The sequence below is a fragment of the Oncorhynchus gorbuscha genome, linkage group LG09, assembly GCF_021184085.1.
Source record: "Oncorhynchus gorbuscha isolate QuinsamMale2020 ecotype Even-year linkage group LG09, OgorEven_v1.0, whole genome shotgun sequence".
NCBI lineage: Eukaryota > Metazoa > Chordata > Actinopteri > Salmoniformes > Salmonidae > Oncorhynchus > Oncorhynchus gorbuscha.
Genome location: NC_060181.1, coordinates 32,617,644 through 32,631,762, shown reverse-complemented (window position 1 = coordinate 32,631,762; position 14,119 = coordinate 32,617,644). Strand labels below are relative to the sequence as shown.

Here is a 14,119-nt window from a genome sequence, read left to right as displayed (position 1 = left end):
AGGACCTTAAGGGACATGCATATACTTAAAATTCTAACAGCTTTTTTGTTAGAGCATTTAACTGTCTTAAAATACATTTCAAATTATTTTTGTAGGATACGAAAATGTGGTTTTCAGTTTGTAAATTTACATTTGTGTATATGAAATTTGGCCAAAAGAATGAAATTAAAATTAAAAATGATTCCGCTTATTTCTATTGTATGTAAAGAATCCAAACAGTACATCTCTCCACAATAGTGTAAAATCTTCATAAATGTGTTCAATTATAAACCTACTGATGTCTTGCCATCATAATTATGTTTCTATTGAGCCAGTGGCAGACATACTGACGCGATTGGTATGCGCCGTCCGTTTTTGTCGCTTTATAAGTGACAGTGCGCGACCGTAAACACGACGTTTTCCTGGTCTTCGTCTTTTCACTACAGACTAAGGCTTCCCGTTTGCTTCAGTTTAAGGCTTTTGAGTTTGAGTATTTCATACGGTAAGTGTGTTTTGAAACCAAATCACATTTTATATTCTTTAATATAGTTGAGGTCTTTCAACTTTGACTTTCTGTAAATGTCCAAACCAGATATGCTAGCTAGCTAGCCAGCTAGCTAGTTAGTAGCTGGGCTTCTAATTTATATCTATAAAGAAACCGGGTTTCTGCTGTTCGAGATAGTAACAACATGTAGCTCAGAAAAACATTTGTAACAAGTCGTAAACGTGACTCCCAACATTTAATCTTACTATACTTAACCAAGATACGTGTTGACACACTGCAGCGTCAAGATGTCGTACATGCTACCGCATCTCCACAACGGCTGGCAGGTCGACCAAGCCATTCTATCCGAGGAGGACAGAGCCCTGGTCATCAGGTTTGGACACGATTGGGACCCAACATGTATGAAAATGGACGAAGTATTGTACAGTATAGCTGAAAAGGTAAGATGTATGTTATATCATTGTTGCTATTTGTATTTCAGATTTGTGAAAAGGGCTGTTGCGTGACCGTATTATCGCCACACAGGCAATCAAATTTCACGTGACCATTTAGTCACCGTAATCAGGCTTTCCAAGATCTGATGCTGCTGATGGTCATTAGTTGCCTTCCAAACTTGCTAACTGCTTGCTATTCAGTACTATTGTCCCTCTAATCACTCTGACAATGTAATTGAAAATCTAATCAAGCAAGTAATGAGAGCCATGATGCACAACATTTCTATAGGCTATGCAATTGCACGAGAACGTCTGATGGCCTTTTGAAAAGAGGCGCACAAAAACTTTCTATAGTCTAGGCCTCCTATATTTCTCAACTGGCTTAATATTAAGCACATTGCTTATTTACAACAGGAGTATAGCCTACCTGGCTGGCATGACAATTAACCACGGGAAAAGCGTCCTCCATTTGCTATTTAAGTGCATAGATGTTTTGAGACAGGTGCATGATAATGGTCCATTCTAAATTAAAACACATTTGTAAAGACTAGATTAAATCAATAATAATTTGTGCTTTAGCCTATCACTTGTGAATTATATATTTTCACTTGTGAATGATGCAAAGGCAACAAACAATGCCTTTTTTGGGGTCACTTTTTCGAATCAGTCGCACACCTCATGTAGCCTAGCCCATAGGGCTATATGTTTTGATAAGGTTTGTACAAAACTAAAGTGGCCAAATCACTTCTTAAAATTAAGCACATGAACCCGCTTTACAAGGGGTGTAGAGCCTAACTGCCATAAATAAGCGCCGCGTGAGTTTCCAGTTTGGGGAAGATCATTTTCACCATAGAAATGCACCTTTTATAATAAAATAATTACATGCATAATCACGTTTGCGGTCACTTTTATTTTTTCCCCCGCTAATGGAACATTTGCGCTTATAGCCTTATAGTCGTGTGTGAATTGTTGAGCTTATAATGTGAAATAGCCTATTAGTTTATTAGCATTTTAGGCTAAAAGTTGTGATCTATTGCATCAGCCACATTTGCGTAAAAAAATATTTTATGCTAGTGGTTATATTAATTTGGGATCTATCGCATCCCACAACTGTCCCAGACTATGTTTGGAATATTTATTTTTAGCATAGAGTAGGTATATTTATGTACTCTTGGGGTTAGTAGATTGACATGTGCTATTGGTGTTTGTTAGGCCTACTCATCTTGTTGGCTGAAAAACTAAATGTGAACAGTTCATCCAATATTTTCAATATGCACTTCAGAACTGGATTAGGACACGCACAGTTGCGTTACCTATGTGTTACTGTGAGAAATACCCATGTGATGGAGTCATGAGTGAGGGGTGCATTGGAAATGTGAGGCATTATCAAGTGCTTGTCAAATTGTGAATGAGACTGAAGTGTGTACAGCATACGCAAAATAAAATAAAACAAAGCAGCGCTCATGTCTTTTCAAGTGACTTTTTTTCCCAAATCATCATTAGTCACATCATGCAGCCTTACAATGTTTAAAAACATATAGCCCAACATTTGTAGAACAACTAAAGTTACATTAATAACTAAATTAAGCGTAATAGGAGTACCTATTTTGTTAAACGCTCAACACAGAATAGCTGCTTGTGGCACTCCCTCAAATCATTTGGCGAAAAATATCCTTTCTATTTTATTCAGCTTTGTTCAATTGTATTCTTCATACTATAAAAATAATGGTACGGTATTATAAGCAAATCTTGTCTGTTAAATTAACTAGTGTAGCCCACAGCCATTTGGCATAGCCAGATCAGGACCTAACATAAAGACTACTCAGAGTATGCTATTCTGTTCTTCTGAAATAAACTGTTTCCTTCATATCATGCTTCTTTAGACCTGTCTAAAATAAATTATGGATTTATTGTGAAGGTGTAGGCTATATTACACAGATGTATTATACATTTTCAGTTGTAGATGTTCCAAAGGTCTGCATCAGTTGCTTGTGGAAACCAGGAGATGCTAAATGTTTGTTAATTAATGGTCAATTACCGTGAGACTGACAGGTAGTTGCTTGACAATCACCAGCTGACAATTTCGTGACTGCCACAGTTCTATTTGTGGAGACATTTCATTCAAAGTTGTGATTTTTACAGTACAAACATCACTATCCCATCCTACAGGTGAAGAACTTTGCAGTCATCTATTTGGTGGACATCACAGAGGTACCGGACTTCAACAAGATGTACGAGTTGTATGATCCTTGCACCGTCATGTTCTTCTTCAGGTGAGTTTCAAGTTGTCATCATGTCTGACCTAGCCCTGTAAACCAATCTATTTTTGACTTGCTAAATTGTTGCAAATGTTCAACAAAAATGGGTGTAGCAAATACAGGCTCTCATACCATATAGGCTAGCTGTGAAAATGGATGCTTAGCCCTACGAAGCTTGGTGTCATGTATACAGGAAGTACAGTTTAACAGCACAGTAACGTGTTCCGCCTTATGGCGTACCATAGGAGAAGCATGTGAGATTAGTATTCGGCCAATGACTACTTGTTTTAGCAGTATGTGTCCTGTTGGACGGTATTTTTAATCAGTAGACATTTCTGATGGAAAGCTTATTGTTTGCATCGCCAAGCAGTGCCCAAGAGGGTATTAAATCCAATCTATTTTCAGAAGCATTCCACAACTGTGCCAAATATTTTTTTGAACTAACCCAAGATAGACCACAGCCTGTCATTTCCAATGGGAACAAATGAGTCATAGTGGGCAGAAGAGGGGCAGAGCCAGGCACCAGCTAGCGAGATCCCATTGGCACGTTCTAGCATGTATTTTCATATTTCCGGTAGGGAACACCTACCCTGAAGTGCACGTGTGCAATAACTCAATTTGCCCTTGCACTCCTAAACAAAAAATTTAACTTTGGCAATTGGTAAAGTTTACCAAATGTAGTCCACTCTGTTTCTAACATTCTAATTTTGGGAACCAAAAACTGTTTGAGTTCAAATGTTTAAATTAAAGAATTTGCAGAATGTCTGCCAAAATCCATCTCATTCCATATTTTCCTATTGCCAGTCAGTGCTTCCTCTCATTACCGTATTTGGTAGTGAATGGAAATGCCAAGCAGATGCTTCTATCTATCTATATATATACTGCTCAAAAAAATTAAGGGAACACTAAAATAACACATCCTAGATCTGAATGAAATATTCTTATTAAATACTTTTTTCTTTACATAGTTGAATGTGCTGACTTCAAAATCACACAAAAATGATCAATGTAAATCAAATTGATCAACCCATGGAGGTCTGGATTTGGAGTCTCACTCAAAACTAAACTGGAAAACCACACTACAGGCTGATCCAACTTTGATGTAATGTCCTTAAAACAAGTTAAAATGAGGCTCAGTAGTGTGTGTGTGTGGCCTCCACATGCCTGTATGACCTCCCTACAACGCCTGGGCATGCTCCTGATGAGGTGGCGGATGGTCTGAGGGATCTCCTCCCAGACCTGGACTAAAGCATCCGCCAACTCCTGGATAGTCTTTGGTGCAAAGTGGCGTTGGTGGATTGAGCGAGACATGATGTCCCAGATGTGCTCAATTGGATTCAGGTCTGGGGAACGGGCGGGCCAGTCCATAGCATCAATGCCTTCCTCTTGCAAGAACTGCTGACACACTCCAGCCACATGAGGTCTAGCATTGTCTTGCATTAGGAGGAACCCAGGGCCAACCGCACCAGCATATGGTCTCACAAGGGGTCTGAGGATCTCATCTCGGTACCTAATGGCAGTCAGGTTACCTCTGGCGAGCACATGGAGGGATGTGCGGCCCCCCAAAGAAATACCACCCCACACCATGACTGACCCACCGCCAAACCGGTCATGCTGGAGGATGTTGCAGGCAGCAGAGCGTTCTCTACGGCATCTCCAGACTCTGTCACGTCTGTCACATGTGCTCAGTGTAAACCTGCTTTCATCTGTGAAGAGCACAGGGCGCCAGAGGCGAATTTGACAATCTTGGTGTTCTCTGGCAAATGCCAAACGTCCTGCACAGTGTTGGCTGTAAGCACAACCCCCACCTGTGGACGTCGGGCCCTCATACCACCATCATGGAGTCTGTTTCTGACCGTTTGAGCAGACACATGCACATTTGTGGCCTGCTGGAGGTCATTTTGCAGGGCTCTGGCAGTGCTCCTCCTGCTCCTCCTTGCACAAAGGCGAAAGTAGCGGTCCTGCTGCTGGGTTGTTGCCCTCCTACGGCCTCCTCCACGTCTCCTGATGTACTGTCCTGTCTCCTGGTAGCGTCTCCATGCTCTGGACACTACGCTGACAGACACAGCAAACCTTCTTGCCACAGCTTGCATTGATGTTCCATCCTGGATGAGCTGCACTACCTGAGCCACTTGTGTGGGTTGTAGACTCCGTCTCATGCTACCACTAGAGTGAAAGCACCGCCAGGATTCAAAAGTGACCAAAACATCTGCCAGGAAGCATAGGAACTGAGAAGTGGTCTGTGGTCACCACCTGCAGAACCACTCCTTTATTGGGGGTGTCTTGCTAATTGCCTATAATTTCCACCTGTTATCTATTCCATTTGCACAACAGCATGTGAAATATATTGTCAATCAGTGTTGCTTCCTAAATGGACAGTTTGACTTCACAGAAGTGTGATTGACTTGGAGTTACATTGTGTTGTTTAAGTGTTCCCTTTATTTTTTTGAGCAGTGTGTGTATATATATATATATATATACACACACACACACATACCTGGCTCATTGTTCCATCTGTGACTGCACACGGATGGCATGCTTTCGCCTTTAGACAAGTAAACAGACAGTTCGCAGTCATGCCTCTTCCTGTCTGTGGTTCACATGCAGTAGCCACACAAAATGGGCACAGTGCTGCCACGTACTGGTCAACAAAATAACATCAATGTATATTTCAGTTAGATTTGAGTGGATGGTGGTAGCATCAAACAATTGGATTTAATACTTTCTTGGGCACTGCTTGGCAATACAAACAATTGCGTTTCCATCTACCAATTATGAATACCATCCAACACGGGACACATGCTGCTCAACAGGTACAGCAAAGGGTCGGGCGAAATCTCGCAAGCTGTTGCTATGGATTGCCCTTAGACCCGGCTTATTCATAAATTAAATGAAGTTGTCTAAGGGATGCGAAAACAACTGCCCCATGCTACTTCAGTTGACTGAGAACTCCCCTCTTTTAGTCCTGCATGACTCTGTGAAACATATCCCTTTTCCTCTGGACTGTTCAAGGAACAAGCACATCATGATAGATCTGGGGACTGGTAACAACAACAAGATCAACTGGACCATGGAGGACAAGCAGGAGATGATTGACATTGTTGAGACCGTTTACCGAGGGGCGAGAAAAGGACGAGGTCTGGTCGTATCTCCTAAGGACTACTCCACAAAATACAGATACTGATTGGTTCTTCCCTTTCCATTGCTTTGTGTGAAGCCCAATGGGAGCAAATCTGTCCTTTCATTATGAGACTTTCTAGACAGCTGGACTACAAAAAGGGCTCAGATTGAGGTGTCCTGCTCTTTTTTTTATTTTTTATTGTTACAGCCATGTCATATATTTTCAAAAGCAGTTATGAAATCCACCTTTTAGTTCTTTGATTTAATAAATGTCATGTTCATATTTGATGTTATCACTTCATATGCCCGTTTCCTAGAATAAGGCTAGTCCTTTATTAAAAATAATTATCAATGAAAAATCTCCATTGAATGTGTTTTTTTTTCTTTCAAGACAGTGCATCACCCACCACCCCACTGAGCTGCAGGCAGTTTGCATGTTTAAAACATATACTTAATTGTTGTAAAACTGGATGTTTTCACTGATATTGTGAGGCATGTCTTGCATTGCTTAAAAGTAGCCGTGCCAAAATCTGACCATTGGAATTATTTTATGAAGTCTTACTCATTGAAACCAGCATTTCTCTCCTGTTGTTTTGTTTTTCATATGAACTTTATTTCGTTGTCCACAAACTAAAACCACAATCCTATTAGCAACCCTTATCCTAGTTGTTGCATCTTCATATTTCCCCTCTTTCTAAATTTCTAACAGGGATTGTCATCTGTCACATAAACCGCTTGCATCAGGTTCGCTTTTAGAACGGTATCTTCCCGCAAATTGCGTTTTAGCAAATGTGAAATGATTGTGCTGCGTAATACAGTAACTGTATGCTCATTAATATAGCATATTGGCTGTGAGACGATAGGCTTCCTATTGTTGCTAGGCCTGTGACAGTCAGAATTTTGGATAATGGTAATTGGCCAGCCAAATGACCACGGTCACCGTAATAACCGTTTGAATAGCAAAACAATATATTGATGTACATTTTCTCCTCCCCGTCGCTCCTGACTGCATGTGCTGCCAATAAAATAGAATGAATATAACTGCTGTCCGCATTCATGTCTATAGGCAGGTTTCCATTGACTCGGGTTTATTCAACAAAAGCAATGCTGCAGAAACACATTGTTACGTGTAATGAGAACAGCCGATAAAGGACACAATTTCGAAAGATCGACAACAAAAAATGTATCAGTTCGACAGGTGGATTCTTCTGTCGCACTTTCCTTATTGTGACAAATTATGATGGAAACCAGAGTTTATTTTTTTCTTTATAATAAATGATTGCAGGATAATGTTGAAGGTACGCGAGGCACTTAATGTCATGGCCCAGTTGCATTTGCAAACACTTTTTCTGTACGAAATCCATAACCTATATGTTAACAGGGTGACTGTGAGCTAAATAACCAGATGGAAGTAAAAACATGACTTGGGCGTAAATAAATCAAATGTTGCAGTCCTCATAGATTTCATTGAATCGGATCCAACGATTTACCTCCCGTGGGCTGCCGCCATGTCCATTAAAAATGCCTACTGCTTGTGAAGTAATTTTTTTTTTCAATATAAAAATGTTTATTTGCAGTTCAAGAATGCCTGAATTGCTTCACCTTGCTTTTCTGCTTGAGTGGATACAATTTTCACCATCCAATTATTTCAGATCTACAGGAGTGCAGATTTCACCGTGGCGATTTGTTCGCACATAATAATTATGGCAAATTGGCATATGGATCGATTCTGGCTTTCACTGGATACCGGAGACATGAAACAGGTACTGTATGTGGGAGGGCAGACAGACTGTAGCTAATTTATTAATGCAGAATTTGCCTAAAAGGGTATAAAAAATGGACACTTGGGTTTTTGCAACAACGTTTTATTTGTTGGTGTGATGTCATTGAGTCCAGCTGTTTTTATCGACACGATTGTTCAATGGAAACTCACCGCAGTAGGCAATTGTAGCATAGAAAATAGATAACTTTTAAAATGTCGACAAATCACTGGAAAATTTCATTGAAAAGTAGCTAGTGATGGCATAATGGTTGGACTAGCAGCCATTGCACGAAGTAAAAGCAGGAAGTGTATCCATCTGATTTATTTTAACTCCACTGACAGTTCAAAAAATGCATTCCATTCCATGAGGCACATCAGTTAACATAATTTGAATGAACATTTTACACTACAATGGAAATTATTGCATCACAAAACCATGTAGCCATTGCGAGGGTACCCAAGAGTTTACCAGTCGACTTGCCACACGACCCCAACAGCCCAGCAGCCCTCCATTTCAAAGACCAAGGACACTTGCTTTGTGAGTTATTTTATTTTGAAAAGTCACAGAGAGACGTTCTGGATCCATTTCTTAGATATTTTAGTTCCCAGAGGTTTTAACCTAGAGAAGGACTATAGTATGCTTTTGTGAAGGGCCCGATATGTTGTTCCAGTGCCACACATGGAGGAAGCTTACTTGTGCACTAACTAAACCAGTTAGACCTATTTGCCTAATCTTTTGATATTTGTTGCCATCTCTAGTTTTGCTTAGCACTGTTTATTTTTTCAATACCCAACATATTCAATATGTATTATATAGTAATGGTTGTATATCAATTACACTTTCTGTATTTGAAAAAAGCTTGCCCAGTTTTCAAATGGCTTTTTACTGGTTCCACTTCTGTATTTCATCACTAGGTGGAGACATTGACCATAGTACCCCACACCCTGAGTAACCAACGTGTATGGTCTACCACACCGTCTCTCAGCACCACCAGCTGAAGAGTTTTCTCCCTAATTGTCTTCCGCATGCCCATTCCCTCTATGATTATTCTGAAGGCCGAAACGTCAATGTTTTTAAACTTGCTTAATAAAACTAAGAATGTTAAATGGTGAGCGAACATTGTGCCTTTTCCAATGATGATTTCTGTTAATGCAATTTATTGAGACAGTTATTTATTTTGATCAAACAATCAGCATATCATCCAGGATCGGTATGACACTTAGTGTTTGCAAGCATCACCTGCGTGTGTGCGAGATGAGTGGGCCGTCGCTCAAGGAGAGAGAGACAGTCGGACATTGCAGTGGCAGGTAGGCCTAGTTTATACAATATGAAAGAGAATAGACTAACTAGGTAGCCAATTCAAAACATATATTGTACCCTCTAGTTTGTTTAGCGATTGATAGCATGAATTCATGTTTTCGCCATGTCCCAAAAACGTTCCACCGACACTCGCGAATAAGGCCATACAAATTTGATTAAATGAATCATATGAATAACGATACGAATGATTCACTTTGCCATTGGTTTAGTTGGGATCCAGATCAATCGTGGTGAATCGAATCATGTGAATCATTAACATTTTAATTTGAGGAAAAACGATTAGATGTAGCCTTTCTTTTGGATAATGTGGCTTCAGCACTTGATTTGTAGATACCTCCAATTTATTTGGGCATTCAATGTATGGGACATTGCTACTCAATAGATGTTAGTCAGGCTCCAAAGTAAACACTTCTAAGGTAGCTAAAATAAATAATTGAAAAAGGAGAGCCGCACACTAGGAGCTCAGATGCAATTTAACGTTTTGACAGCCAAACTGTCTTCATCAGGGTACATCAGGATAAATATGACTAAACTAGAAAAATGTACATTTCCCGAAGAAATAGTAACATTCACATTTGCTTTCCTCGCCCTTGTTATGTTGCGTTTTGTTTATTTCTTTTGTCGAGTCATTTTGTGAAATATTATTTTTGGGGAAAAAACAACCTCCCCTGGTGTTTTTAACTTGATTTTAATATGCTAATTTATCTCTGGATTTGTTTATTTCTGTTCTTTTCTTCACCTTCTTCCTGTGTCACTTGATTGTCTGTTTTCGTATGTACTATACCTGTTGGGTTTTATTTGGGTTCAGTCCTTGCGAAACAAAACATTTATTTAGACTTGAAGGTTTGAGCCTTCTAATGCGTTGTTGCTGAATTGTGCATAATACTTTCTTTCTTATGAATGAATATTTCCCTGCTGTAACTTATATTTAAGAAAATGATCTGTACGTTAGGTGGTCTCTAACCAAAGTGTGCTATTGTAAAAAAGACTGATGCATACTTATTTGTATCGTCTGTTCGTTTTGTCGCTTTTTAGTGACGCAAGCGTAAACAACAGAAGTGGTTTTTATTTCGTTAATATTTTCACACACAACGGAACAAAGATCCGGCGTCGTCCGGGTTTGGCCGCCGTAAGCCGTCATTGTAAATAAGAATTCGTTATTTATTGACTTGCCTAGTTAAATAAAAAATGTAACTCTCACTCTCTAGCAAATACCAAGAGAGGCATGCTAGCTAGTTAAGCGATGTTTCTAGCTAGCCAGGCTTCTAATAACTTTTAATTATCAATATCTGAGTTAATACCTAAAGAAAGTGGTCTTCTGTTAGCGGCATTTGTTACTTTTTGTTGAGAACAACGTTGTACACAGTATATGTAGCTTACGTCAGTAAACATTGTTGACAAGATCCAGCCTAGATATCAAGTATTTCGCTATAACGTTAGCTAGATAGCTAACCAAACGTGTTACTTCCCAACATTACTCTCCCAGGATACATGTTAACACTGCAGCATCAAGATTTCGTACATGCTGCCGCATCTCCACAACGGCTGGCAGGTCGACCAAGCCATTCTATCCGAGGAGGACAGAGTCCTGGATATTAGGTTTGGCCACGAATTGGGACCCAACGTGTATGAAAATGGACGAGGTGTTGTACAGCGTAGCTGAAAAGGTAATATGCATTTTACTGTACCATTGTTGATGTTTGGATTTCACATTTGTGAAGACATTTAACTGAACGTTGCTATTTTTACTGTACAAACATCACTATTCTTCCCTACAGGTGAAAAACTTTGCAGTCGTCTATTTGATGGACATCATAGCGTTGCCGGACTTCAACAAGATGCACGAGTTGTATGATCCTTGCACCGTCATGTTCTTCTTCAGGTGAGTTTCACGTTGTCATCAGGTTGAACCTCCATTTCAAACCAATCTCTAGTTTTGATGCAAACATTTACCAGGTTCCCAAAATGGGTTTAGTAAACACAGACCCTGTTGGCCGTGACCGGGAGACCAATGAGGCTGCGCACAATTGGGTTAGGGAGCTTTGTCCCGTTACTATGTCGCGTATATGCACTGTCATTGCTCTGCTGTGTGCATCTTGTTAGCTGTCACTCAAATGACAAGGGACTGAAGCTCATTGGCTAGAACTCAAATTGCTAGGGGGCTGGCCCACGTGGGGTAAAATGTAGGTGGAAATGGCACAGCACAACGTTGCTGTCAAACTAGGGATTTCGTAGCTAATTGAGGTAAAAACAGTCATTCTGCTCCTAGATTATACAGTATGGAAAAAGTACAAAAACATATCCACTCACTACTGTAAGTCACTCAGGATGAGTGTCTGCTAAATTATTAAAATGTAAAAAATATATTGCATGTATGAGCTACACATTGACACATCCAACCCAAATTGTGAGGTTTAAAAAATACTAGTCGCCCAGGTCCCTGATCATGTCTTTAATACAACCAGCTCCAAGCTGCTTCAGTGGACAGCCTGCTCCCATCTTTTGCTGCCCTCTTTTTGTGAAAACTGAAATATTCTTTCTGTACTCTTCCAGGAACAAGCACATCATGATAGATCTGGGGACTGGTAACAACAACAAGATCAACTGGACCATGGAGGACAAGCAGGAGATGATTGACATTGTTGAGACCGTTTACCGAGGGGCGAGAAAAGGACGAGGTCTGGTCGTATCTCCTAAGGACTACTCCACAAAATACAGATACTGATTGGTTCTTCCCTTTCCATTGCTTTGTGTGAAGCCCAATGGGAGCAAATCTGTCCTTTCATTATGAGACTTTCTAGACAGCTGGACTACAAAAAGGCTCAGATCGAGGTGTCCTGCTCTCTTTTATGTTATAGCCAAGTCATCTTTTTTCAACAGCAGTTATAAAAAACATCATTTGGTGTCTTTGATTTAATAAATGTTATGCTCATATTTTATATTGCCATTTAGTTATCACTTCACAGCCTGTATTCTTGGACCCAGATTGATTATTAAGTCAAGGACTAGCTTCTTTCTCAATAAGGAATCTCCATGAAAGTGTGTTTTTAGTGTAGGACTAGGCTTAATCTGGGTCTGGAAAATTGGCCCATATGTTTAATCTATGTATATGTGACTTGTTTCTTCTGAAATGCTATGGGTAGTGCTGCGATGACAGGAAGATCGAGGAAAGACTTGGAATTCTTCAACCCGATCGTATTGTTTATGAACAGTTGAATAAACATCGTGTTGTATTATAGAAAAAACTATGTATTGTTTTTACATGGTAAAATCCCCCACAAATGACATCCCGTTAAATGAGAAAGCAAATGCCATAGGCTGTTACATAACAATAGATCAGTCATAACCTGCCTATGTGTGGCCTTTTGTCATGCCACATCTGTCTTTAGTGGAACCTCAGAAATCAAGTGAAGTTAGCTGATCTGATATGTGTTAACCTGATGGCTTGGTCATTTAGGAGTCTGCTGCTCATCCATACCAGCCTGGGTCATGAGGTCGGCAACATTCTTCTCCAGGTCATCAATTCGAGTCCCCATGTCATCCAGTGGGTTGGTTAAGGGCAGTCTTGCAATATATGTAGTTATTATACACTGTGTCTAGGTTGTACATTAAACATTTATTTATAGAGAAAATAAATTAAATTCATATTTTATTATCAAATCCACTAGATTAGGATTTTCATATAAAGCCTTTTTTTAAATCCGATTTAAAAAATAGCTGCAATTTTGAGATTTGGTCTTGCTTGAATACGTGATTTCTGTTTATAATTTCAACTGGTAGCTATTAGATACCGTTCAATAGCAGCTTCAATTCAATAAGACGGTTGCTAGTAGTAGGGTGTGATAAAGGATATTTTTTGAAACAATCTGGTCAGACATGCTTTGAAATTTACTGTGAAGATTCTGCATAGTAGCTTCCATCTGTGGGAGAGACAACACAAACGATTATTTCTCAGATACCAATGTTACCATCAGCGTAAGAAAAAAGCTATACAGAAAATAAACGTACAATTTCTGTCAATTCTTTTGCAGCTGTTGAGTTGGATTCCGTCATCCTGATTCAGCTGTCGTTACAAAATCAATGGGATTTGTCTTTGAAGCTGTGCGTCCCTGACGCTGCGGGTCGTTCTTGGCAACAGTTTCAACTGAAATGCACAAGTGGGTGTGAAACAATACTTTCGGAAAACTTTACCAAAGAGTGTGTGTAGCCTCCATAAAAACTATAGTGTATACCTTTTTCATAAATCATTAAGTAGGCTAACAATCAGATCAATCAGATGTTTTTAGACGAAAGACATGTAGAATTTAGAAACTTTTAAGGCATTGTGTAATGCTAATAGGCGTGGTTAAATAGCACAGAATGGTAGTCAAACGTAAGCTAAGTTTTATGAGAATGGACTACAGAACGGTAGGCTGAACTTACTGTTTCACGACATGCCTGCTACTGTTTGTATAGTTTAAAACTCCAATTAGTTTCTGTTGCTGAATTTTCTGACTTTTCCCGAGATGTTCTAGCTTTGAGCTGTAGGCGTTTCCCTCATTGACATCTAGTTAACCCATGATGCACCTTTCTGTGTTGAACTGAGCTCAATGGGTATCAGATCCTTTGGGACTCTCCGTGCCATTTCTTTATGTAAGAGACCATCCATTTGGAACGTTGTTTTCTGACAAACAGATTACAGTCATCACGATTATGTAACCTCGGCAAAATGTTTTAATCCGGACTCACTGCAATCATCCC

At 39.7% G+C, this 14,119-nt stretch overlaps 2 protein-coding genes and 1 pseudogene across 3 annotated transcripts; 2 read left to right on the top strand and 1 right to left on the bottom strand.

The window, feature by feature from the left end:
• The first annotated feature begins 327 nt into the window (after positions 1-327).
• LOC124043406 (thioredoxin-like protein 4A) lies at positions 328-6,657 on the top strand. Of its 2 annotated transcripts, none has more exons than XM_046361986.1 (4): positions 328-481; positions 765-924; positions 3,088-3,191; positions 6,189-6,657. In XM_046361986.1, the coding sequence occupies exons 2-4, from the start codon at positions 772-774 to the stop codon at positions 6,358-6,360; spliced, it is 429 nt and encodes a 142-aa protein (XP_046217942.1). In that variant the 5' UTR covers positions 328-481; positions 765-771; the 3' UTR covers positions 6,361-6,657. The 2 variants fall into 2 exon arrangements, with proteins under 2 accessions (XP_046217942.1, XP_046217943.1); XM_046361987.1 differs by having other exon boundaries at positions 357-481; positions 744-924.
• A 3,912-nt stretch (positions 6,658-10,569) lies between these two features.
• On the top strand, positions 10,570-12,624 carry LOC124043407 (annotated as a pseudogene).
• Positions 12,210-13,958, bottom strand: LOC124043408 (heat shock factor-binding protein 1). Its single transcript, XM_046361989.1, has 4 exons — positions 13,802-13,958; positions 13,388-13,523; positions 13,233-13,299; positions 12,210-12,923 (listed from the first exon to the last, which is right to left on the bottom strand). The coding sequence occupies exons 2-4, from the start codon at positions 13,430-13,432 to the stop codon at positions 12,829-12,831; spliced, it is 207 nt and encodes a 68-aa protein (XP_046217945.1). The 5' UTR covers positions 13,433-13,523; positions 13,802-13,958; the 3' UTR covers positions 12,210-12,828.
• Positions 13,959-14,119: the final 161 nt, after the last annotated feature.

Excerpts from the sequence above, each read along its gene's own strand:
- LOC124043406 (XM_046361986.1), top strand. The coding sequence starts at position 772 with ATGTCGTACATGCTACCGCATCTCCACAACGGCTGGCAGGTCGACCAA. Across the intron at positions 925-3,087 it reads TGTACAGTATAGCTGAAAAG|GTGAAGAACTTTGCAGTCAT; the intron begins GTAAGATGTATG and ends CCCATCCTACAG. Across the intron at positions 3,192-6,188 it reads ACCGTCATGTTCTTCTTCAG|GAACAAGCACATCATGATAG; the intron begins GTGAGTTTCAAG and ends GGACTGTTCAAG.
- LOC124043408 (XM_046361989.1), bottom strand. The coding sequence starts at position 13,432 with ATGACGGAATCCAACTCAACAGCTGCAAAAGAATTGACAGAAATT. Across the intron at positions 13,300-13,387 it reads CAAAAGAATTGACAGAAATT|ATGGAAGCTACTATGCAGAA; the intron begins GTACGTTTATTT and ends TCTCTCCCACAG. Across the intron at positions 12,924-13,232 it reads TGACCAGATTGTTTCAAAAA|TGGATGACATGGGGACTCGA; the intron begins ATATCCTTTATC and ends TAACCAACCCAC.